This window comes from Oncorhynchus kisutch, linkage group LG1 (assembly GCF_002021735.2).
Source record: "Oncorhynchus kisutch isolate 150728-3 linkage group LG1, Okis_V2, whole genome shotgun sequence".
Lineage (NCBI taxonomy): Eukaryota > Metazoa > Chordata > Actinopteri > Salmoniformes > Salmonidae > Oncorhynchus > Oncorhynchus kisutch.
This window is the reverse complement of record NC_034174.2, coordinates 1,820,308-1,846,503: the sequence shown is the minus strand read 5'-3', so window position 1 is coordinate 1,846,503 and position 26,196 is coordinate 1,820,308. Positions and strand designations below refer to the sequence as shown.

The 26,196-nt window shown below is 44.7% G+C and overlaps 1 protein-coding gene across 8 annotated transcripts in view; it reads left to right on the top strand.

Annotated features, from left to right (window-relative positions):
* The window catches only part of LOC109881588 (plasma membrane calcium-transporting ATPase 2), a 247,987-nt gene that overhangs the window by 197,577 nt on the left and 24,214 nt on the right, over positions 1–26,196 (top strand). For all 8 annotated transcript variants that reach the window (XM_031828360.1, XM_031827317.1, XM_031830468.1 and 5 more), the window contains 5 exons: positions 12,301–12,480; positions 13,039–13,126; positions 13,206–13,312; positions 20,487–20,678; positions 22,142–22,355. In XM_031828360.1, the coding sequence (XP_031684220.1) occupies positions 12,301–12,480; positions 13,039–13,126; positions 13,206–13,312; positions 20,487–20,678; positions 22,142–22,355 (781 nt within the window). The remainder of the gene's footprint in view (positions 1–12,300; positions 12,481–13,038; positions 13,127–13,205; positions 13,313–20,486; positions 20,679–22,141; positions 22,356–26,196) is intronic.

Here is a 26,196-nt window from a genome sequence, read left to right as displayed (position 1 = left end):
ATACTACTACTCCTCCAATATACTACTACTCCTCCATTATACTACTACTTCTCCACTACTACTCCTCCATTATACTACTACTCCTCCATTATACTACTACTCCTCCATTATACTACTACTCCTCCATTACTCTACTACTCCATTACAATACAACTCCTCCATTATACTACTACTCTTCCATTACACTACTACTCCATTATACTACTACTCCTCCATTATACTACTACTCCTCCATGACACTACTACTCCATTACAATACAACTCCTCCATTATACTACTACTCCTACATTATACTACTACTCCTCCATTATACTACTACTCCTCCATTATACTACTACTCCTCCATTATACTACTACTCCATTATACTACTACTCCTCCAATATACTACTACTCCTCCATTATACTACTACTCCTCCATCACACTACTACTCCATTATAATACAACTCCTCCATTATACTACTACTCCTCCATTATACTACTACTCCATTATACTACTACTCCATTATAATACAACTCCTCCATTATACTACTACTACTCCATTATACTACTACTCCTCCATTATACTACTACTCCTCCATTACACTACTACTCCATTATAATACAACTCCTCCATTATACTACTACTACTCCATTATACTACTACTCCTCCATTATACTACTACTCCTCCATTACACTACTACTCCTCCATTATACTACTACTCCTCCATTATACTACTACTCCTCCATTACACTACTACTCCTCCATTATACTACTACTCCTCCATTATACTACTACTCCTCCATTACACTACTACTCCATTATAATACAACTCCTCCATTATACTACTACTCCTCCATTATACTACTACTCCTCCATTATACTACTACTCCATTATAATACAACTCTTCCATTACACTACTACTCATCCATGACACTACTACTCCTCCATTATACTACTACTCCATTATAATACAACTCCTCCATTATACTACTACTCCTCCATGACACTACTACTCCATTACAATACAACTCCTCCATTATACTACTACTCCTCCATTATACTACTACTACTCCATTATAATACTACTCCTCCATTATACTACTACTCCATTATACTACTACTCCATTATACTACTACTCCTCCATTATACTACTACTCCTCCATTACACTACTACTCCATTATAATACAACTCCTCCATTATAATACTACTCCATTATACTAAAACTCCATTATACTACTACTCCTCCATTATACTACTACTCCTCCATTATACTACTACTCCATTATACTACTACTCCTCCATTGTAAAAGAGATTGAGGAAGTTATAGCAATTCATTTTTTAATGTCTACATTCGTTTTTGACAAGTTTATTATTTTACATACCAATGTTTTAATGCATGCTTATGTTTTAGTTCATGAATATGTTATAATGCATAACTATGATATAATACATACATATGATATAATGCGTACATATTTTATAATGCATACATGGTATAATACATATCTATGTTATAATGCATATCTATGTTATAATGCATATCTATGTTATAATGCATACATGGTATAATACATATCTATGTTATAATGCATATCTATGTTATAATGCATATCTATGTTATAATGCATACCTTTGTAATAATGCATATCTATGTTATATTGCATATCTATGTTATAATGCATATCTATGTTATAATTCATATCTATGTTATAATGCATCCCTTTGTAATAAAGCATGTCTATGTTATATTGCATATCTATGTTATAATGCATACATGGTATAATACATATCTATGTTATAATGCATATCTATGTTATAATGCATATCTATGTTATAATGCATACCTTTGTAATAATGCATGCTTATGTTATAATGCATATCTATGTTATAATGCATACATACGTTATAATGCATACCTTTGTAATAATGCATGCTTATGTTATAATGCATATCTATGTTATAATGCATACCTTTGTAATAATGCATGCTTATGTTATAATGCATATCTATGTTATAATGCATATCTATGTTATAATGCATACCTTTGTAATAATGCATGCTTATGTTATAATGCATATCTATGTTATAATGCATACATACGTTATAATGCATACCTTTGTAATAATGCATGCTTATGTTATAATGCATATCTATGTTATAATGCATACCTTTGTAATAATGCATGCTTATGTTATAATGCATATCTATGTTATAATGCATACCTTTGTAATAATGCATGCTTATGTTATAATGCATATCTATGTTATAATGCATACATACGTTATAATGCATACCTTTGTAATAATGCATGCTTATGTTATAATGCATATCTATGTTATAATGCATACCTTTGTAATAATGCATGCTTATGTTATAATGCATATCTATGTTATAATGCATATCTATGTTATAATGCATACCTTTGTAATAATGCATGCTTATGTTATAATGCATATCTATGTTATAATGCATACATACGTTATAATGCATACATACATTATAATGCATAGATATGTTTTAATGCATGCTTATGTTATAACCAAAGAGAATATAAACTGTGGCATACACAATGAATCAGCACGGAGGAGAGAGGGGAGAAAGAGATAGAGGGAGAGAAGAGAGAGAAAATAAGTTATTGTTCTTGCTTCTTGTTACCAAGTCACCTTCCAACGCTCTCCATTTTTTATGAGTTTTCTCCTCTTTTACCCTTCTCTTCTCCAGCCTTGGCTCTTGCCAAAAGTACTGCACTTATCTAGGGAATGGGGGCTGGAACTGGGCCAGAACACTAGAACTGTGCCAGACCTCTAGAACTGTGCCAGACGCTAGAACTCGGCCAGAACTCTAGAACTGGGCCAGAACTCTAGAACTGGGTCGTTCTCTGTCCAGATATAGAAGTATCATATCACTGTCCCCCCCCAAGGTGTCTGGATACAGAAGACAAAGGGTTGTGGGACATGGGTTTGATTTTAGACACATTGAAAGTGGGATGTGTACAGAGGGTACGGGGCAACAGAACACAAACAGCAGAGGGGCATAATTACCTTGGAGATAGGGAAAGAGCCGATAAAACGGGGGGAAAGTTTGCAGGTAGAGCCCGGTTGGACAGCCTTACCTTCTGTCCGAGACGATACTGGGGAGCCCGGGGTCCGGTGGAAGTCCGCTTGTTGTCGGAACCTGGAGGTGGTCTTGAGAAGGGCCGACCTGGCTTCCAGGTACGACGACAGCAGCCAGTGGACAGACATCTGGGCCAAAGGTATGCAGACCTCTTCCTCAGAGAAGAGTGGGGGCTGATAGCCCAGGGAACACTCAAAGGGAGAGAGTCCCATGGAAGAGCAAGGAAGGGTGTTGCGGGCGTATTCGACCCACAGTAGTTGCTGGCTCCAGCTGGTGGGATTGGCGGAGATCAGGCAGTGAAGAGTCGTTTCCATGTCTTGGTTGGCTCGTCTGACTGGCCATTGGACTGGTGGTGGAACCCGAAAGACAGGGTGGTCGATGACCCAATGAGCGTGCAGAACGCCTTCCAGAAATGGTACGAGAACCGAGGACTCCGTCGGAGACCATGTCCACCGGGAATCCATGGATCCCGAAGATGTGCTGCACCATGAGCTGGGCCTCTTTGACAGAGGGTAGCTTGGGGAGAGGGAGGAAGTTGGTGGCTTTGGAAAACCAATCCACCACAGCCAGTGCCTCCACTCCTCCATCTTCACCGCGAGAAGCTCACAATTCCCCACATTGTAGTTCCGGAATGCCCGGTCAGCAAAAGGTGGACGAATCCCAGGAAACCTTGCAGCTGCACCCTTGGACGTACGCTGGGGCCAATCCACCACCGCTTTCCACTTCCCGGGATCCATCTGTACACTCCCTGCAGTGATGATGTAACCCAGGAAGGGGATGGAATTTGCACTTTTCCGCTTTCACAAAAAGCTGGTTCTCCAGGTGGCGTTGGAGAATCTGTTGGATGAGGAGCACATGTTCTTGGGCCGAGCGAGAGAAGATGAGGATGTCATCGAGGTAGAGGAACCGGTTCAACATGTCGCAGAGCACATCATTTACCAGAGCCTGGAACACAGCTGGGGCATTGGCAAAGCCAAATGGCATGACCAGATACTCGTAGTGACCGCTGGCCGTGTTGAAGGCAGTCTTCCACTCATCCCCTTCCTGTATCCCCTTCCTGTATCCGCACCAGGTGGTAGGCATTCCGTAGGTCCAGCGTGGGGAACACGGTGGCACCCTGGAGCGGCTTGAAGGCAGAGGAGATGAGTGATAGCGGTTTTTCACTGTGATGTCGTTAACCTTTCTAGCGCAGGCATTCCGCTAGCGGAACCCCTCGACACCTTGTTAATCTACCCATCGTGTCCGATTTCAAAACGGCTTTACAGAGAAAGCGCAACATATGATTATGTTAGGTCAGAGCCAAGTCACAAAAACACACAGCTATTTTTCCAGCCAAATATAGAGTCACAAAAGCAGAAATAGAGATACAATTAATCACTAACCTTTGATGATCTTCATCAGATGACACTCATAGGACATCATGTTACACAATACATGCATGTTTTGTTCGATAATGTGCACATTTATATACAAAATCTCAGTTTACATAGGCGTGTTACGTGCAGTAATGTTTTGATTCCAAAACATCTGGTGATTTTGCAGATAGCCACATCAAATCCCAGAAATACTCATAATAAACATTGATAAAAGATACAAGTGTTATTCACAGAATTAAAGATAGACTTTTCCTTAATGCAACCGCTGTGTCAGATTTTTTAAAAACTTTATTGAAAAAGCATAATCTGAGTACGGCACTCAGAACCCAATCCAGCCAAAGAAATATCCACCATGTTGGAGTCAACAGAAGTTAGAAATAACATTATAAATATTTACTTACCTTTGATGATCTTCATGCACTCCCAGGAATCCCAGTTCGACAATAAATGACACATTTTTTCCATAAAGTCCATCATTTATGTCCAAATAGCCACTTGTTGTTAGCGTGTTCAGCCCAGTAATCCATCTTCATGAGGCGCGAGTACTACGTCCAGACAAAACAAAAAGTTCCGTTACAGGTCGTAGAAACATGTCAAACGATGTATGGAATCAATCTTTAGGATGTTTTTAACATAAAACTTCAATAATGTTCCAACCGGAGAATTCCATTGTCTGTAGAAAAGCACTGGAACGAGAGCTAACTCTCTCGTGACTCTGTCGGGACCGCGCGTCATGAACCTGAGACACTCTGCCAGACCCATGACTCATTCAGCTCCCATTCCCCCCTCCTTTATAGCAGAAGCCTGAAAAAAGTTTCTAAAGACGGTTGATATCTAGTGGAAGTGCAATTTGACCCCATAGACACTGTATTTGGTAGGTCAAGCTTTGAAAAACTACAAACCTCAGATTTCCCACTTCCTGGTTGGATTTTTCTCAGGTTTCACCTGCCATATGAGTTATGTTATACTCACAGACATCATTCAAACATTTTCAGAGTGTTTTCTATCCAATACTAATAATAATATGCATATATTAGTATCTGGGACAGAGTAGGAGGGAGTTCACTCTGGGCACGCTATTCATCCAAAACTGAAAATGTTGCCCCCTATCCCAAGCAGGTTAAGGCCCCGGTAGTCGATGCACGGGCGCAGGGTTCTGTCCTTTTCTCCACAAAGAAGAACCCTGCCCCAGCAGGGGAAGCAGAAGGATGGATGAACCCTGCAGCTACGGAGTCCTCAATGTAGGTCTCCATAGCCTTGGTTTCCAGACCCGGCAAAGACACAGTACAGTCATCACCGGGGCAGAGTGGTGCCTGGGAGAAGATCAATCCCGCAGTCATATGGTCAGTGCGGCAGAAGCGAAGTGGCCCGAGCCTTACTGAACACCTTTCGGAGGTCCTGGTACTCCACGGGAACGGGGGAGAGGTCCGGGGCAACTTCCAAGCCCACAGGAAGACGTGCGCTGACTTCAGACAATTGGTGTGGCAGAATGGGCTCCATTCTGGAGAATGGGTGTGGCAGAATGGGCTCCATAATGGCACCAGCAGTCCAGTCTATGATGGGATTGTGTTGCTAGAGCCAAGAGAATCCCAGCACCACGGGAACTGTAGGAGACTTAATCAGCATGAATTCGATTGCCTCGCGGTGATTCCCTGACACCCGAGTGGTATTGTGAGTGACCCGTCCATGGGAATGGAGAGGGGCTGAGTGGGGATGCCCAGCTCGGAGGCCAGGGTAGCAAACAAAAAACTCATTGGCCCAAGAGTTGATGTGTACCCAGAGAGATTTCTACTGGTTCCCCAGAGCAGGATGGCATGGAAAGGGGCACGAGTAAGGGGAGAGGAAAAGTTATCCATAAGACCCACCAGAGTACTCGCCCCTTCTTGATGAGACCGGTTTGAGAATGGGTTATTAGCTACGAAATGTCCCGTAGCTCCACAATATAGACAGCTCTGGGTGTGGAATCATCGTATGCGCTCAGCCAGAGTCAATCTAGTCCTACCTAGGTGCCTGGACTCCGGAGGAGGTGAGTCAGCAGCCCTCAGTGATTCCCGAGAGAACTTGGGTGACGTCGGGTTCACTCGGACAGACTTCAAAGGTCTCTGGGATTCTTCGGAGGCAAGGTGGGAACAAGGGAGACAAGGCACAGATTATCTTCTACATTCTCGATGCCGCCCATCGATCCGGATGGTCAAGGCTATGAGGGAGTCAAGGTCCATGGCCAGTTCCCAGGCTGCAAGCTCATCTTTGACCACCTCTGATAATAATGGGTTCCACTCTCAGCTACCAACGTGCGAAAATACACTGCCTAGTCTGCGATACTACGGAAGTCTTGACGTAGTCTTGGAGCAGCTTACGAGCAGCCTCTCTCCTGTACAACCGAGAATCAAACACCTTCCGAACTTCCGTCACAAACTCCTCTAGACTGAGACAGATGGCAGACTGTTGCTCCCACACTGCCGTGGACCAGGCGAGTGCCCTCCCGGACATCAGCGTTATGATGCACGCTATCCTCGAGCGGTCCGAGGGGAACAAAGAAGGCTGCAGCTCAAAATTGCGGAGGCATTGGGAGAGAAAAGCCCGGCAGGTTCCGAAATCTCCAGTGTAGCGCTCTGGAGGAGGTAAGTGGGGTTTTCAGGACACTGGGGTAGGCTGGGAGATTATGGGTGTGACCCGCTGCCCAGTGGGGAATCCGTGGAATTGCTCCAGCAAAGTCTTGCACTCCTGGTCATGGCAGTTTGCCAGGGTATGGACTCCCACCATAAGAATTTGCATCCTCGTGTCATCCAACGGTGGCTCCTTGCAGGAAGAGGAGATTGTGACGGAAGTTCGGAAGGTGTTTGATTCTCGGTTGTATAGGAGAGAGGCTGCTCGTAAGCTGCTCCCCCGAGACAGCATTGTGGAGCTGCTCCAAGTGGCCAGTTCCTACTATCACGGTTTAGGGAAGACCCAGTAACAAATTTCGAATTGACACATGTGTATTATTAGAACAAGGGGCAAAACGACAGGTCAAGGGCAGGCAGAGGTCAGTAATCCAGATCAGAGTACAAAAGGTACAGAACGGCAGGCAATCTCAGGGTCAGGGCAGTAAGAGGTCAATAATCCAGTGTGGTGGGACAAGGTACAGGACAGCAGGAAGGCTCAGGGTAGAATGGTCAAAACCGGGAAAACTAGAAAACAGGTACTATAGAAAAGACAGGAGCAAGGGGGAAAACGCTGGTAAGATTTGACGAACAAAACGACCTGGCAACAGACAAACAGAGAACACAGGTATAAATACACAGGGGATAATGAGGGAAGATGGGAGACACCTGCTGGAGGGTGGAGACAAGCAAAAAGACAGATGAAACAGATCAGGGTGTGACAATATCTGTTTTTCACTAGTGATCTTGTTACTATACATATCACCTTTCTATATTTGGGTTAATGTTAATTGTTTTGCCCTCTACAAAGCATGGCAGACAGCCTACACTCTTCCAATAAGGATTCAGGAGGCATTCGTACCATTAAGAATCTTTAGTAGAAGATATTTTGTTTGTAAAACTAACAGATACAGAAAGGAGAAAATGTATGAGAAAAAGTCACTATATACATTCACACACATGGAAGAACAGCATCTCTATCACAAGTTATCAAACAAGAAAACGAGCGTAGCTAGCCCACATGACCGTGCAGAAATGACGACAATTTACATCACAGGAAAGGTGTCACTAAACATATACACACAATCTAAGTGTCCACATAGCTTAATAACTTAAAATAGCTATATACATCCAAAAACCAAAGAATCTTAATTCCGTTACAAAACGATAGCTAGCATGCTAACACACAATGTTACGTGAATGGGCAATAGTTAGCGCAATTAGCTTAGCATCATCGGAATGTAGAAAACAATAATAAACATGTATAAAACATAAATATTATAGAAACAGAATCTGAATTAGCAAAAGCATGTTCTAATACCTTGAAAGTAATTACAGACTTATCTTTAACCAAGGCCTGGTAAGATGGAAAACTAGAGCTTGTCTGAATTGAAAATGAGCTCATTTAAAGCCACAGTACCCAAATTCGCCACTAGATGAAAACATAAGAAAAGAAAATATAATACTTAAGTACAGTTATCAGAACATTTATAATTGTCATGGAAACACTAGTCAGACCCTTATGTGTCTAATTCTATTCTTTACACAGAGATTGTATTACATACTAATATTTAATTCTGATTGTTTTTTACACAGAGATCCTATTAAGTTAAAATATGTAGTAATCACTATTAAAATAGATAAACCAAGTCCTACCCAAAAGGACAGTAGGCCGTCATTGTAAATAATAATTTGTTCTTAACTGACTTAACTTCCGGCACTGACCGAGATGGCCGCCTCACTTCGCGTTCCAAGGAAACTATGCAGTATTTAGTTTTTTTATGTGTTATTTCTTACATTATTACCCCAGGAAATCTTAGATTTTATTACATACAGCCGGGAAGAACTATTGGATATAAGTTCAACGTCAATTCACCAACATTACGACCAGGAATATGACTTTCCCGAAGCGGATCCTCTGTTTTGTCCACCACCCAGGACAATGGATCGGATCCCAGTAGGCGACCCAAAACAACGGCAGTAGGGGTAGACGGAGCGGTCTTCTGGTCAGGCTCCATAGACGGGCACATCGCGCACCGCTCCTGAGCATACTACTCACCAACGTCCAGTCTCTTGACAACAAGGTTGATGAAATCCGAGCAGGGGTAGCATTCCAGAGAGACATCAGAGATTGTAACGTTCTTTGTTTCACGGATACATGGCTCTCTTGGGATACGTTATCAGAGTCGGTACAGCCACCTGGTTTCTTCACGCATTGCGCCGACAGAAACAAACATCTCTCTGGTAAGAAGAAGGGCGGGTGTGAAGGGCGGGACCAGGGCTGGTAAAACCTTGGATCATTGTTATTCTAACTTCCGCGACGCATATTAAGCCCTCCCCGCCCTCCTTTCGGAAAATCTGACCAATACTCCATTTTGTTGCTCCCAGCCTTATGGACAGAAACTAAAATAGGAAGCGCCTGTGCTCAGATCTGTTCAACGCTGGTCCAACCAATCGGATTCCACTCTTCAAGATTGCTTCGATCACATGGACTGGGATATGTTCCGCATAGCGTCGGACAATAACATTGATGAATACGCTGATTCGGTGAGCGAGTCTATTAGCAAGTGCATCGGTGATGTTGTACCCACAGCATCTATTAAAACATTCCCCAACCAGAAACCGTGGATTGATGGCAGCATTCGCGCAAAACTGAAATCGCGAACCACTGCTTTTAATCAGGGGAAGGTGACTGGAAACATGAACGAATACAAATAGTGTAGATATTCCCTCCGCAAGGCAATCAAACAACAGACTATAAAAGGAAAACCAGCCTCGTTACCACGATGTCTGGCTCCTAGACAAACTAAACAATTTCTTTGCTCGCTTTGAGGACAATACAGTGCCTCTGACACGATCCGCTACCAAAACCTGTGGGCTCTCCTTCACTGCAGCCAACGTGAGTAAAACAGTAAGTAAAACATTTAAGTAGTAAAACATTTAAACGTGTTAACCCTCGCAAGGCTGCCGGCCCAGACTGCCTCCCCAGCTGCGTCCTCAGAGCATGACCAGCTGGCTGGTGTGTTTACAGACATATTCAATCAACCCTTATCCCAGTCTGCTGTTCCCACATGCTTCAAGATGCTTGTTCCTGTTCCCAAGAAAGCAAGGGTAACTGAGCTAAATGACTATCGCCCCTTAGCACTCACTTCCGTTATCATGAAGTGCTTTGAGAGACTAGTCAAGGACCATATCACCTCCACCCTACCTGACACCCTAGACCCACTCCAATTTGCTTACCGCCCCAATAGGTCCACAGACAACGCAATCACAATGCACACTTCCCTAACCCATCTGGACAAGAGGAATACCTGTGAGAATGCTGTTCATCCACTACAGCTCAGCATTTAACACCATAGTACCCTCCAAACTCGTCATCAAGCTCGAGACCCTGGATCTTGACCCTGCCCTGTGCAAGAATATGTACATGTAAATATATAGATGAGCGATGGCCGAACGGCATAGGCAAGATGCAGTAGATGGTATAGAGTACAGTATATACATATGAGATGAGTAATGTAGGGTATGTAAACATTGTATAAAGTGGCTAGTGATACATTTATTACAACAATTTTTCATTACTGAAGTGGCTAGAGTTGAGTCAGTATGTTGGCAGCAGCCAGTCAATGTTAGTGATGGCTGTTTAACAGTCTTATGGCCTTGAGATAGAAGCTGTTTTTCAGTCTCTCAGTCCCCGCTTTGATGCGCCTGTACTGACCTCGCCTTCTGGATGATAGCGGGGTGAACAGGCAGTGGCTCGGGTGGTTGTTGTCCTTGATGATCTTTATGGCCTTCCTGTGACATTGGGTGCTGTAGGTGTCCTGGAGGGCAGGTAGTTTCCCCCCGGTGATGCGTTGTGCAGATCTCACGACCCTCTGGAGAGCCATGCGGTTGTGGGCGGAGCAGATGCTGTACCAGGCAGTGATACAGCCCGACAGGATGCTCTCGATTGTGCATCTGTAAAAGTTTGAGTGTTTTTGGTGACAAGCCAAATTTCTTCAGCCTCCTGAGAGTACAACTGTATTGTCGTCTGCAAACTTGATGATTGAGTTGGAGGCGTGCATGGCCACGCAGTCATGGGTGAACAGGGAGTACGGGAGAGGGCTGAGAAGGGGCAGGGTCGAGAATAGCAAAAGAAAATCTGTCATGACGTGATGCACTCCTCCAAGGGACGGCAAGGAGAAGCACTAGCAAGCCAGTGACTCAGCCCCTGTAATAGGGTCAGAGGCAGAGAATCCCAGTAATGGCAATCAATAATCAATAAACAGCAGTGTAATGGTGGTACTACATCTAATCAATAATCATTTTAGCAGCAGTGTACACACACACACACACGTAACGCTCCTCCTCCACAACACCAGCTGCCTCTGATGCTCTAAATGATTTGGTTCTCCTGTGATGGTGCCAGCAAGGCAGGATGTGTTGCTTTACTGTTGGTTCTCCTGTGATGGTGCCAGCGAGGCAGGATGTGTTGCTTTACTGTTGGTTCTCCTGTGATGGTGCCAGCGAGGCAGGATGTGTTGCTTTACTGTTGGTTCTCCTGTGATGGTGCCAGCGAGGCAGGATGTGTTGCTTTACTGTTGGTTCTCCTGTGATGGTGCCAGCGAGGCAGGATGTGTTGCTTTACTGTTGGTTCTCCTGTGATGGTGCCAGCGAGGCAGGATGTGTTGCTTTACTGTTGGTTCTCCTGTGATGGTGCCAGCGAGGCAGGATGTGTTGCTTTACTGTTGGTTCTCCTGTGATGGTGCCACGAGACAGGATGTGTTGCTTTACTGTTGGTTCTCCTGTGATGGTGCCAGCGAGGCAGGATGTGTTGCTTTACTGTTGGTTCTCCTGTGATGGTGCCAGCGAGGCAGGATGTGTTGCTTTACTGTTGGTTCTCCTGTGATGGTGCCAGCGAGGCAGGATGTGTTGCTTTGTAGAGGAAAGATAGCCCACAGTGAACTAAACGTAGTGTGTGAGTGTGTGTGTGCGTTTGTGCATGCGTGTGTGTGCTTGTTTGCATCCTGTGTGAATTAATTGGTAGTTGCATGGCAGTAATAATGAGAGGGTCGTGGGTTCAATTCCTGTTGGGGACATTTTATATTAAAATGAAAACACTCACTGTGTTGTTAGTCAGTTTGGATTTACCATGTAAATAGTGTATGCTAAACGTCATATCGTCTGCGTGTGCCCTGCAGGTACCAGATGCCATTATAAGGTGCCAGCGTGCGGGAATCACGGTGCGCATGGTGACAGGTGATAACATCAACACGGCCAGGGCCATCGCCATCAAGTGTGGCATCATCCACCCTGGAGAAGACTTCCTGTGTATCGACGGAAAGGAGTTCAACAGGAGGATCCGCAACGAGAAGGGAGAGGTACGCTGCAGCAGAGAGACAGAGAAAGAGAGCGAGAGAGAGAGACAGAGAAAGAGACAGAGAGCGAGAGAGAGAGACAGAGAGAGAGACAGAGAGAGAGACAGAGAGAGAGACAGAGAGAGAGACAGAGAAAGAGACAGAGAAAGAGACAGGGAAAGAGACAGAAAGAGACAGAAAGAGAGAGAGAGCGAGAGACAGAAATAGAGAGAAACAGAGAGAGAGAGAGAGAGAGAAGAGGTACAGTGCTCTTGTGCATCTCTCAGGTGAATTCAGGTGAAAGCTATGATCCCTTATTTCTGGGTTTTTCACGCTCAACAGTTTGTATAATATGTTATTTGCAGTTGGTGGGGGGGAGGGGGATGGGGGGGGAGGGGGGTGGGGGGAGGGGGGTGGTGGTGCAACTCCATATTAGGAAGATCTCAGGAAACATAGATAAAAAAAACTCAGGTTCTGATAGATGAACAGAGATAAAAGACCTTCAGGTTCTGATAGATGAACATACAGTAGATAAAAGACCCTCATGTTCTGATAGATGAACATGTACCTTCTCCTCTGTAGGTTGAGCAGGAGCGCATGGACAAGGTGTGGCCTAAACTGCGAGTCCTGGCTAGATCCTCCCCTACTGATAAACACACACTGGTTAAAGGTGAGAGAGCGGCCCCACTTCCACTCCTCTCTACTGTATTCTGTTCATCTGAACTGAACCCCTGTGTGTTGTCCTCTAGGCATCATAGACAGCTGCTTGACAGACCAGAGACAAGTGGTGGCGGTGACAGGAGACGGGACTAACGATGGACCAGCCCTGAAGAAGGCTGACGTGGGCTTTGCCATGGTAGGACCTGGGGCTGGAGGCATAATGTATCTACCTTACCTTACCATACTGTACCGTACTGCACCACAGCACACCACAACACACCACACCACAACACCCCAACACACCACAATAATCAATCAATCAATCAAATGTATTTATATAGCCCTTCTTACATCAGCTGATATCTCAAAGTGCTGTACAGAAACCCAGCCTAAAACCCCAAACAGCAAGCAATGCAGGTGTAGAAGCACGGTGGCTAGGAAAAACTCCCTAGAAAGGCCAAAACCTAGGAAGAAACCTAGAGAGGAACCAGGCTATGAGGGGTGGCCAGTCCTCTTCTGGCTGTGCCGGGTGGAGATTATAACAGAACATGGTCAAGATGTTCAAATGTTCATAAATGACCAGCATGGTCAAATAATAATAATCACAGTAGTTGTCGAGGGTGCAGCAAGTCAGCACCTCAGGTGTAAATGTCAGTTGGCTTTTCATAGCCGATCATTAAGAGTATCTCTACCGCTCCTGCTGTCTCAGGAGAGTTGAAAACACAGGTCTGGGACCTGTAGCATGTCCGGTGAACAGGTCAGGGTTCCATAGCCGCAGGCAGAACAGTTGAAACTGGAGCAGCAGAATGGCCAGGTGGACTGGGGACAGCAAGGAGTCATCATGTCAGGTAGTCCTGGGGCATGGTCCTAGGGCTCATGTCCTCCGAGAGAGAGAAAGAAAGAGAGAAAGAGCATACTTAAATTCACACAGGACACCGAATAGGACAGGAGAAGTACTCCAGATATAACAAACTGACCCCAGCCCCCCGACACATAAACTACTGCAGCATAAATACTGGAGGCTGAGACAGGAGGGGTCAGGAGACACTGTACCCCCATCCGATGATACCCCCGGACAGGGCCAAACAGGAAGGATATACCCCCACCCACTTTGCCAAGCACAGCCCCCACACCAACACCATAGGTGATAGTAACTCTCAAGTAGCTGATCCCTCATCAGTATTGTAGAGTAATTTTAATGTTAACGTAAAATTTGAATGGAGAAAGCTGTTCCTATCAGTATTGACACTTAGCTAGCTACAAATACTATGACAGATGTAGCATTACAGCTAGCTACAACTACTATGACAGATGTAGCATTACAGCTAGCTACCACTATTATGATTCATGTAGCATCACAGCTAGCAACAACTACTATGACAGATGTAGCATTACAGCTAGCTACAACTACTATGACAACTGTAGCATTACAGCTAGCTACAACTACTATGATTCATGTAGCATCACAGCTAGCAAAAACTACTATGACAACTGTAGCATTACAGCTAGCTACAACTACTATGATTCATGTAGCATTACACCTAGCTACAACTACTATGATTCATGTAGCATTACAGCTAGCTACAACTACTATGATTCATGTAGCATTACAGCTAACTACAACTACTATGATTCATGTAGCATTACAGCTAGCTACAACTACTATGATTCATGTAGCATTACAGCTAGCTACAACTACTATGATTCATGTAGCATCACAGCTAGCAACAACTACTATGACAACTGTAGCATTACAGCTAGCTACAACTACTATGATTCATGTAGCATTACAGCTAGCTACAACTACTATGATTCATGTAGCATTACACCTAGCTACAACTACTATGATTCATGTAACATTACAGCTAGCTACAACTACTATGATTCATGTAGCATTACAGCTAGCTACAACTACTATGATTCATGTAGCATTACAGCTAGCTACAACTACTATGATTCATGTAGCATTACAGCTAACTACAACTACTATGATTCATGTAGCATTACAGCTAACTACAACTACTATGACTCACTGTGGAATGGATCCATTGTTAGTAACCTTGAAATGTCCTGGTATAACCCAAGCAGCATCCTCACTACTACACTGTAACCCCACCAGCCCTGCTGTAGATACAGTGGAACAGGACTGCCCCCTAGTGGACAGATGGGAGAAACACAATCGGAAATACTGTGACATTGTTTTCGAGATCACTGCAATGCACATACAGTACAATATGATGGTGCTAGATTCACATATAAAATAAGGAATAACTAAATGATGTTTATTCCATTATCTGAATCTCCATATCTGTAACTATATTTACATTTCGGGGATGAGTTTGCACACTTTTATTTCCCCAAATCAGAATAATGAATGAGTAAATATTCGTACTTAGGTGATATTGTGATAGTATCTTCTATGACTGACGAATCACAGCCGTCATCGATAGTGATTACTTTGTGATGTGACGGAGGATACCTAACTTATTGCAATGTGTGCAGTACAGAGGAGCAGAGGACAGAGTCAGACAGTACACAGCAGTGCAGTAAATGTCTACATTATATTCCTATTTATTAAAGATATATTAATAAATATATTTAAAGATGTTGGGGAACAATGTAGACATGTTTACGTTTCTCCAAAACAGCACTAACTGTCTGTTTTTGTTTGTTCTCTCTCTTCAATAGCAGATGATTTCTGCTCTTTTGCTGTTTCATGATCAGACAAGGAATCTTGTTTGATCAGGAATAGGAATCTTGTTTGATCAGGAATAGGAATCTTGTTTGATCAGGAATAGGAATCTTGTTTGATCAGGAATAGGAATCTTGTTTGATCAGGAATAGGAATCTTGTTTGATCAGGAATAGGAATTTTTTATCCTTCCATGCCATTGTGAAACAAACAGCTCAAAGCCTAATCCTACTAATGAAATATTTCCAACCATATTTGAATAAAGTGTGTAACGGCTTTCTTCCTGGGAAGGAGAGGCGGACCAAAACGCAGGGTGGTTAGAGTTCATGTTATTTTAATAAGGTAACTCAAACAGGAACACAAAACCATAACCGTGAAACCCAAAACAGTCCGATCTGGTGCAGAAAACACAAAGACAGGAAACAACCACCCACAATACCCAACACAAAACACTACATGTGGTTCCCTAATCCTACTAATTAAATATTTCCCAAATATTTGAATAAAGTGTTTGTTTTAAAGTTTCTGCTTTTAAACGGGATCAATTATCTCAGTCGGGGGCCTCCTGCGTGGCGCAGTGGTTAAGGGCACTGTACTGCAGCGCCAGCTGTGCCACCAGAGACTCTGGGTTCGCGCCCAGGCTCTGTCGTAACCACGACCGGGAGGTCCATGGGGCGATGCACAATTGGCCTAGCGTTGTCCGGGTTAGGGAGGGTTTGGCCAGTAAGGAAATCCTTGTCTCATTGCGCACCAGCAACTCCTGTGGCAAACCAAGGTTGCCAGGTGCACAGTGTTTCCTCCGACACCACAAAATTGGGGAGAAAAAAGGGCTAAAAAAAAACCTCTATTCTCAATCACAACTTTATTTTGAATGACAAATATTTTAGGCCACAATAAGCGGAGGAAAGCTGAGGAAAGCTGTCCGTGGCCTATTTCCAGATTATTCTAGCAATATGCAACCAACTACAACACATAGTAGCCTAGGCCTAAGAGAGGAGGACAACATGGGATCAGATTATAGTGATTCAGTTCTGAGGACAGTAGAGTTGCTCTGCAGCCCATGATGACCATTCAACCATCACAAGACGAACAGCCAGTGAGGCTCCTTGACTGTCACCTGCTCTCTCTACGCACCTCAGCCCACAGACATGCTAATGTACACTACATGACCAAAAGTATGTGGACACCTGCTCGTTGAACATCTTGTTCCAAAGTCATGGGCATTAATATGGAGTTGGTCCCCCCTTTGCTGCTATAACAGCCTCCACTCTTCTGGGAAGGCTTTCCACTAGATGCTGGAACATTGCTGCTATAACAACCTCCACTCTTCTGGGAAGGCTTCCCACTAGATGTTGGAACATTGCTGCTATAACAGCCTCCACTCTTCTGGGAAGGCTTTCCACTAGATGTAGGAACATTGCTGCTATAACAGCCTCCACTCTTCTGGGAAGGCTTTCCACTAGATGTAGGAACATTGCTGCTATAACAGCCTCCACTCTTCTGGGAAGGCTTTCCACTAGATGTAGGAACATTGCTGCTATAACAGCCTCCACTCTTCTGGGAAGGCTTTCCACTAGATGATGGAACATTGCTGCTATAACAACCTCCACTCTTCTGGGAAGGCTTTCCACTAGATGTTGGAACATTGCTGCTATAACAGCCTCCACTCTTCTGGGAAGGCTTTCCACTAGATGTTGGAACATTGCTGCTATAACAGCCTCCACTCTTCTGGGAAGGCTTTCCACTAGATGTAGGAACATTGCTGCTATAACAGCCTCCACTCTTCTGGGAAGGCTTTCCACTAGATGTAGGAACATTGCTGCTATAACAGCCTCCACTCTTCTGGGAAGGCTTTCCACTAGATGTAGGAACATTGCTGCTATAACAGCCTCCACTCTTCTGGGAAGGCTTTCCACTAGATGTTGGAACATTGCTACTATTACAGCCTCCACTCTTCTGGGAAGGCTTTCCACTAGATGTTGGAACATTGCTGCTATAACAGCCTCCACTCTTCTGGGAAGGCTTTCCACTAGATGTTGGAACATTGCTGCTATAACAGCCTCCACTCTTCTGGGAAGGCTTTCCACTAGATGTTGGAACATTGCTGCTGGGACTTGCTTCCATTCAGCCACAAGAGCTTTGTTGAGGTCGGGCACTGATGTTGGGCGATTAGGCCTGGCTCACATTCGGCGTTCCAATTAATCCCAAATGTGTTCAATGGGGTTGAGATCAGGGCTCTGTGCAGGCCAGTAAAGTTATTCTATGGACCTTGCTTTTTGCACGGGAGCATTGTCATGCTGAAACAGGAAAGGGCCTTCTCCAAACTGTTGCCACAAAGTTGAAAGCACAGAATCGTCTAGAATATCATTGTATGCTGTAGCATTGAGATTTCCCTTCACTGAAACTAAGGGGCCTAGCCTGAACCATTAAAAACAGCCCCAGACCTCATCCACCAAACTGTACAGTTGGCACCATGCATTGGGTCAGGTAGCGTTCATTTGGCAACGCCAAACCCAGATTGGTCTGTGGGATGGTGAAGTATGATTGGAGGCGAGCTTTACACCACTCATATGGTGATCTGAGGCTGGGTTTGTGGCTGCTCGGCCATGGAAACCCATTTCATGATGCTCCCGACTAACAGCCATTGTGCTGATGTTGCTTCCTGAGTTAGTTTTGGAACTCTGCAGTGACTGTTGCAACAGAGGACAGACTTCAGCACTCATTGGTCCTGTTCTGTAAGCTGTACAACTTCGCGGTTGAGCCGTTGTTGTTCCTAGACGTTTCCACTTCCGCAATAATATCTCTCCAGGGTTCAGCCGGTATTAAACCATTCCTCTTCTCTCTCTGCAGGGTTCAGCCGGTATTAAACCATTCCTCTTCTCTCTCTGCAGGGTTCAGCCGGTATTAAACCATTCCTCTTCTCTCTGCAGGGTTCAGCCGGTATTAAACCAGACCTCTTCTCTCTGCAGGGTTCAGCCGGTATTAAACCAGACCTCTTCTCTCTCCAGGGTTCAGCCAGTATTAAACCAGACCTCTTCTCTCTCCAGGGTTCAGCCGGTATTAAACCATTCCTCTTCTCTCTGCAGGGTTCAGCCGGTATTAAACCATTCCTCTTCTCTCTCTGCAGGGTTCAGCCGGTATTAAACCATTCCTCTTCTCTCTCTGCAGGGTTCAGCTGGTATTAAACCAGACCTCTTCTCTCTCTGCAGGGTTCAGCCGGTATTAAACCATTCCTCTTCTCTCTGCAGGGTTCAGCCGGTATTAAACCATTCCTCTTCTCTCTGCAGGGTTCAGCCGGTATTAAACCAGACCTCTTCTCTCTCCAGGGTTCAGCCAGTATTAAACCAGACCTCTTCTCTCTCCAGGGTTCAGCCGGTATTAAACCATTCCTCTTCTCTCTGCAGGGTTCAGCCGGTATTAAACCATACCTCTTCTCTCTGCAGGGTTCAGCCGGTATTAAACCATACCCCTCTCTCTGCAGGGTTCAGCCAGTATTAAACCAGACCTCTTCTCTCTGCAGGGTTCAGCCGGTATTAAACCATTCCTCTTCTCTCTCCAGGGTTCAGCCGGTATTAAACCATTCCTCTTCTCTCTGCAGGGTTCAGCCGGTATTAAACCAGACCTCTTCTCTCTGCAGGGTTCAGCCGGTATTAAACCAGACCTCTTCTCTCTCTGCAGGGTTCAGCCGGTATTAAACCAGACCTCTTCTCTCTCTGCAGGGTTCAGCCGGTATTAAACCAGACCTCTTCTCTCTCTGCAGGGTTCAGCTGGTATTAAACCATTCCTCTTCTCTCTGCAGGGTTCAGCCGGTATTAAACCATACCTCTTCTCTCTCCAGGGTTCAGCCGGTATTAAACCATTCCTCTTCTCTCTGCAGGGTTCAGCCGGTATTAAACCAGACCTCTTCTCTCTGCAGGGTTCAGCCGGTATTAAACCAGACCTCTTCTCTCTCTGCAGGGTTCAGCCGGTATTAAACCAGACCTCTTCTCTCTCTGCAGGGTTCAGCTGGTATTAAACCATTCCTCTTCTCTCTGCAGGGTTCAGCCAGTATTAAACCAGACCTCTTCTCTCTCTCCAGGGTTCAGCCAGTATTAAACCATTCCTCTTCTCTCTGCAGGGTTCAGCTGGTATTAAATCAATCCTCTTCTCTCTCTGCAGGGTTCAGCCGGTATTAAACCATTCCTCTTCTCTCTCCAGGGTTCAGCCGGTATTAAACCAGACCTCTTCTCTCTGCAGGGTTCAGCCGGTATTAAACCAGACCTCGTATCTCTCTGCAGGGTTCAGCCGGTATTAAACCAGACCTCTTCTCTCTCTGCAGGGTTCAGCCGGTATTAAACCAGACCTCTTCTCTCTCTGCAGGGTTCAGCCGGTATTAAACCAGACCTCTTCTCTCTCTGCAGGGTTCAGCTGGTATTAAACCATTCCTCTTCTCTCTGCAGGGTTCAGCCGGTATTAAACCATACCTATTCTCTCTCTCCAGGGTTCAGCTGGTATTAAACCATTCCTCTTCTCTCTGCAGGGTTCAGCCAGTATTAAACCAGAACTCTTCTCTCTCTCCAGGGTTCAGCCAGTATTAAACCATTCCTCTTCTCTCTGCAGGGTTCAGCTGTTATTAAATCATTCCTCTTCTCTCTGCAGGGTTCAGCCGGTATTAAACCATACCTCTTCTCTCTCTGCAGGGTATAGCCGGTACAGACGTGGCCAAGGAGGCATCTGACATCATATTAACGGACGATAACTTCAGTAGCATAGTGAAGGCTGTGATGTGGGGGAGGAACGTCTACGACAGCATCTCCAAGTTCCTCCAGTTCCAGCTGACTGTCAACGTGGTGGCTGTCATAGTGGCCTTCACTGGGGCCTGCATCACACAGGTAACGAACACACAGCTGACTGTCAACATGGTGGCTGTCATAGTGGCCTTCACTGGGGCCTGCATCACACAGGTAACGAACACACAGCTGACTGTCAACGTGGTGGCTGTCATAGTGGCCTTCACTGGGGCCTGCATCACACAGGTAACGAATACACAGCTGACTGTCAACGTGGTGGCTGTCATAGTGGCCTTCACTGGGGCCTGCATCACACAGGTAACGAACACACAGCTGACTGTCAACGTGGTGGCTGTCATAGTGGCCTTCACTGGGGCCTGCATCACACAGGTAACGAACACACAGCTGACTGTCAACATGGTGGCTGTCATAGTGGCCTTCACTGGGGCCTGCATCACACAGGTAACGAACACACAGCTGACTGTCAACGTGGTGGCTGTCATAGTGGCCTTCACTGGGGCCTGCATCACACAGGTAACGAACACACAGCTGACTGTCAACATGGTGGCTGTCATAGTGGCCTTCACTGGGGCCTGCATCACACAGGTAACAAACACACACACACACAGGTAACAAACACACACAGCTGACTGTCAACGTGGTGGCTGTCATAGTGGCCTTCACTGGGGCCTGCATCACACAGCTAACAAACACACAGCTGACTGTCAACGTGGTGGCTGTCATAGTGGCCTTCACTGGGGCCTGCATCACACAGGTAACGAACACACACCTGACTGTCAACGTGGTGGCTGTCATAGTGGCCTTCACTGGGGCCTGCATCACACAGGTAACGAACACACAGCTGACTGTCAACGTGGTGGCTGTCATAGTGGCCTTCACTGGGGCCTGCATCACACAGGTAACGAACACACAGCTGACTGTCAACGTGGTGGCTGTCATAGTGGCCTTCACTGGGGCCTGCATCACACAGGTAACGAACACACAGCTGACTGTCAACATGGTGGCTGTCATAGTGGCCTTCACTGGGGCCTGCATCACACAGGTAACGAACACACAGCTGACTGTCAACGTGGTGGCTGTCATAGTGGCCTTCACTGGGGCCTGTATCACACAGGTAACGAACACACAGCTGACTGTCAACATGGTGGCTGTCATAGTGGCCTTCACTGGGGCCTGCATCACACAGGTCATGCTCACCAGTGTAATCGGAATGAACAGTGAGGGTGAGAGGGGACATCCCTGCATTGTACCCCCTTTGGAGCAACACATTTTAGCTTGCCATTCCATTGGTTGGTGATGACTGTGACACTGGAGCTGGAGTTAAGAGTTTTAATCGATCCTGTGAAATAGAAACCAAACCTGTATGTCTTTGTACCATTGTAGAAACATACTATAACTATTAACCGCTGGGATCAGAAGCTGTATTTGTAGAAACACATCCATAGTATAAGTATGAACCACCGGGATCTGAAGTTGATGCTGGTATCTAATGTGTTCTCTGGCACAACTGTGTCCTGTAGACGATCTCTGTGTGTTCCCTGTAGGATTCTCCCCTGAAGGCGGTCCAGATGCTGTGGGTGAACTTGATAATGGACACCTTTGCGTCCCTGGCCCTGGCGACGGAGCCCCCCACCGAGGCCCTGCTGATGAGGAAGCCGTACGGACGCAACAAACCGCTGATCTCCAGCACCATGACCAAGAACATCCTGGGACACGGCATCTATCAGCTGGTCATCATCTTCTCCTTGCTGTTCGTTGGTACGTCATTATCTTTTATCAGTCCTCTCCAATTGGATATTTATTGGACAGTAGAGAGAGAGAGGATGGACAAAGGAGATGGTGTGCTGGAATAACAGTGGGCCAGATTGGAACCCACAGGTAGTTTATGTGTTCTGGAATCTAAAGGTTAGACATCTAGACCACAGGTAGTTTATATTTTCTGGAATCTAAAGGTTAGACATCTAGTCCACAGCTAGTTTATGTGTTCTGGAATCTAAAGGTTAGACATCTAGACCACAGCTAGTTTATGTGTTCTGGAATCTAAAGGTTAGACATCTAGTCCACAGCTAGTTTATGTGTTCTGGAATCTAAAGGTTAGACATCTAGTCCACAGCTAGTTTATGTGTTCTGGAATCTAAAGGTTAGACATCTAGTCCACAGCTAGTTTATGTGTTCTGGAATCTAAAGGTTAGACATCTAGACCACAGCTAGTTTATGTGTTCTGGAATCTAAAGGTTAGACATCTAGACCACAGCTAGTTTATGTGTTCTGGAATCTAAAGGTTAGACATCTAGTCCACAGCTAGTTTATGTGTTCTGGAATCTAAAGGTTAGACATCTAGACCACAGGTAGTTTATGTGTTCTGGAATCTAAAGGTTAGACATCTAGACCACAGCTAGTTTATGTGTTCTGGAATCTAAAGGTTAGACATCTAGACCACAGGTAGTTTATGTGTTCTGGAATCTAAAGGTTAGACATCTAGACCACAGCTAGTTTATGTGTTCTGGAATCTAAAGGTTAGACATCTAGACCACAGTTAGTTTATGTGTTCTGGAATCTAAAGGTTAGACATCTAGACCACAGCTAGTTTATGTGTTCTGGAATCTAAAGGTTAGACATCTAGTCCACAGCTAGTTTATGTGTTCTGGAATCTAAAGGTTAGACATCTAGACCACAGGTAGTTTATGTGTTCTGGAATCTAAAGGTTAGACATCTAGACCACAGCTAGTTTATGTGTTCTGGAATCTAAAGGTTAGACATCTAGACCACAGTTAGTTTATGTGTTCTGGAATCTAAAGGTTAGACATCTAGACCACAGCTAGTTTATGTGTTCTGGAATCTAAAGGTTAGACATCTAGACCACAGCTAGTTTATGTGTTCTGGAATCTAAAGGTTAGACATCTAGACCACAGCTAGTTTATGTGTTCTGGAATCTAAAGGTTAGACATCTAGTCCACAGGTAGTTTATGTGTTCTGGAATCTAAAGGTTAGACATCTATTCCACAGCTAGTTTATGTGTTCTGGAATCTAAAGGTTAGACATCTAGTCCACAGGTAGTTTATGTGTTCTGGAATCTAAAGGTTAGACATCTAGTCCACAGCTAGTTTATGTGTTCTGGAATCTAAAGGTTAGACATCTAGACCACAGCTAGTTTATGTGTTCTGGAATCTAAAGGCAGCAGGTTAGACATCTAGTCCACAGCTAGTTTATGTGTTCTGGAATCTAAAGGTTAGACATCTAGACCACAGCTAGTTTATGTGTTCTGGAATCTAAAGGTTAGACATCTAGTCCACAGCTAGTTTATGTGTTCTGGAATCTAAAGGTTAGACATCTAGACCACAGCTAGTTTATGTGTTCTGGAATCTAAAGGTTAGACATCTAGACCACAGTTAGTTTATGTGTTCTGGAATCTAAAGGTTAGACATCTAGACCACAGCTAGTTTATCTGTTCTGGAATCTAAAGGTTAGACATCTAGACCACAGGTAGTTTATGTGTTCTGGAATCTAAAGGTTAGACATCTAGTCCACAGCTAGTTTATGTGTTCTGGAATCTAAAGGCAGCAGGTTAGACATCTAGTCCACAGCTAGTTTATGTGTTCTGGAATCTAAAGGTTAGACATCTAGTCCACAGCTAGTTTATGTGTTCTGGAATCTAAAGGTTAGACATCTAGACCACAGGTAGTTTATGTGTTCTGGAATCTAAAGGTTAGACATCTAGACCACAGGTAGTTTATGTGTTCTGGAATCTAAAGGTTAGACATCTAGACCACAGCTAGTTTATGTGTTCTGGAATCTATAGGCAGCGGGGTGTGTGTGACTATGTTTGTGCTGCTTCACAGTCCCAGCTTTTCCATAATGTGTTTCTTTTGTCTACTTTTACTGCTTGCATCAGTTACTTGATCTGGAATATGATTCCATGTCGTCATGGCTCTATTTAGTACTGTGTGCCTTAGTCTGTTCTAGACTTGGGGACTCTGGTGGCATGTCTTGTGGGGTATACATGGATGTCAGAGCTGTGTGCCAGTATTTCAAACATACCTCTGGTGGCAATGTCTTGTGGGGTATGGGTGGGTGTCAGAGCTGTGCGCCAGTATTTCAAACAGACAGCTCGGTGCGTTCAACATGTCAACACCTCTCATAAATACAAGCAGTGATGAAGACAATCTCTCCTCCACGTTGAGCCAGGAGAGATTGACATGCATATTTTTAATAATAGCTCCCTGTTTACATCCAAGGGCCAGCCGTGCTGCCCTGTTCTGAACCAATTGCAATTTTCCTAAGTTACTTTTTTTCAGCACCTGACCACATGACTGAACAGTAGTCCAGGTGCGACAAAACTAGGGCCTGTAGGACCTGCCTTGTTGATAGTGTTGTTAAGAAGGTAGAAACTAGGGCCTGTAGGACCTGCCTTGTTGATAGTGCTGTTAAGAAGGTAGAAACAAGGGCCTGTAGGACCTGCCTTGTTGATAGTGTTGTTAAGAAGGTAGAAACTAGGGCCTGTAGGACCTGCCTTGTTGATAGTGTTGTTAAGAAGGTAGACACTAGGGCCTGTAGGACCTGCCTTGTTGATAGTGTTGTTAAGAAGGTAGAAACTAGGGCCTGTAGGACCTGCCTTGTTGATAGTGTTGTTAAAAATGGAAAATTCCAGAAAAGTATGTCATGGCTTTAGAAGCTTCTAATAACATCATCATTTGAGTCAATTGGAGGTGTACCTGTGGATGTATTTCAAGGCCTACCTTCAAACTCGGTGCCTCTTTCCTTAACATCATGGGAAAATCAAAAGAAATCAGCCAAGATCTCAGCAAAAATGGTAGACCTTCACAAGTCTGGTTCATCCTTGGGAGCAATTTCCAAACGCCTGAAGGTACGACATTCATCTGTACAAACAATAGTACGCAAGTATAAACACCATGGGACCATGCAGCCGTCATACCGCTCAGGAAGGAGACGCGTTCTGTCTCCTAGAGATGAACGTACTTTGGTGCGAAATGTGCAAATCAATCCCAGAACAACAGCAAAGGACCTTGTGAAGATGCTGGAGGAAACAGGTGCAAAAGTATCTATATCCACAGTAAAACGAGTCCTATAGCGACATAACCTGAAAGGCCGCTCAGCAAGGAAGAAGCCACTGCTCCTAAACCGCCATAAAAAAGCCAGACTACTGTTTGCCACTGCACATGGGGACAAAGATCGTACTTTGTAGAAATGTCCTCTGGTCTGATGAAACAACTGTTTGGCCATAATGACCATCGTTATGTTTGGAGGAAAAAGGAGGAGGCTTGCAAGCCGAAGAACACCATCCCAACCATGACGCACATTGTAGCGTTGTAGCATCATGTTGTGGGGGTGCTTTGCTGCAGGAGGGACTGGTGCACTTCACAAAATAAATGGCATCATGAGGAAGGACAATTATGTGGATATATTGAAGCAACATCTCAAGACATCAGTCAGGAAGTTAAAGCTTGGTCGCAAATGGGTATTCCAAATGGACAATGACCCCAAGCACACTTCTGAAGTTGTGGCAAAATTGCATAATGACAACAAAGTCAAGATATTGGAGTGACCATCACAAAGCCCTGACCTCAATCCTATAGAAAAC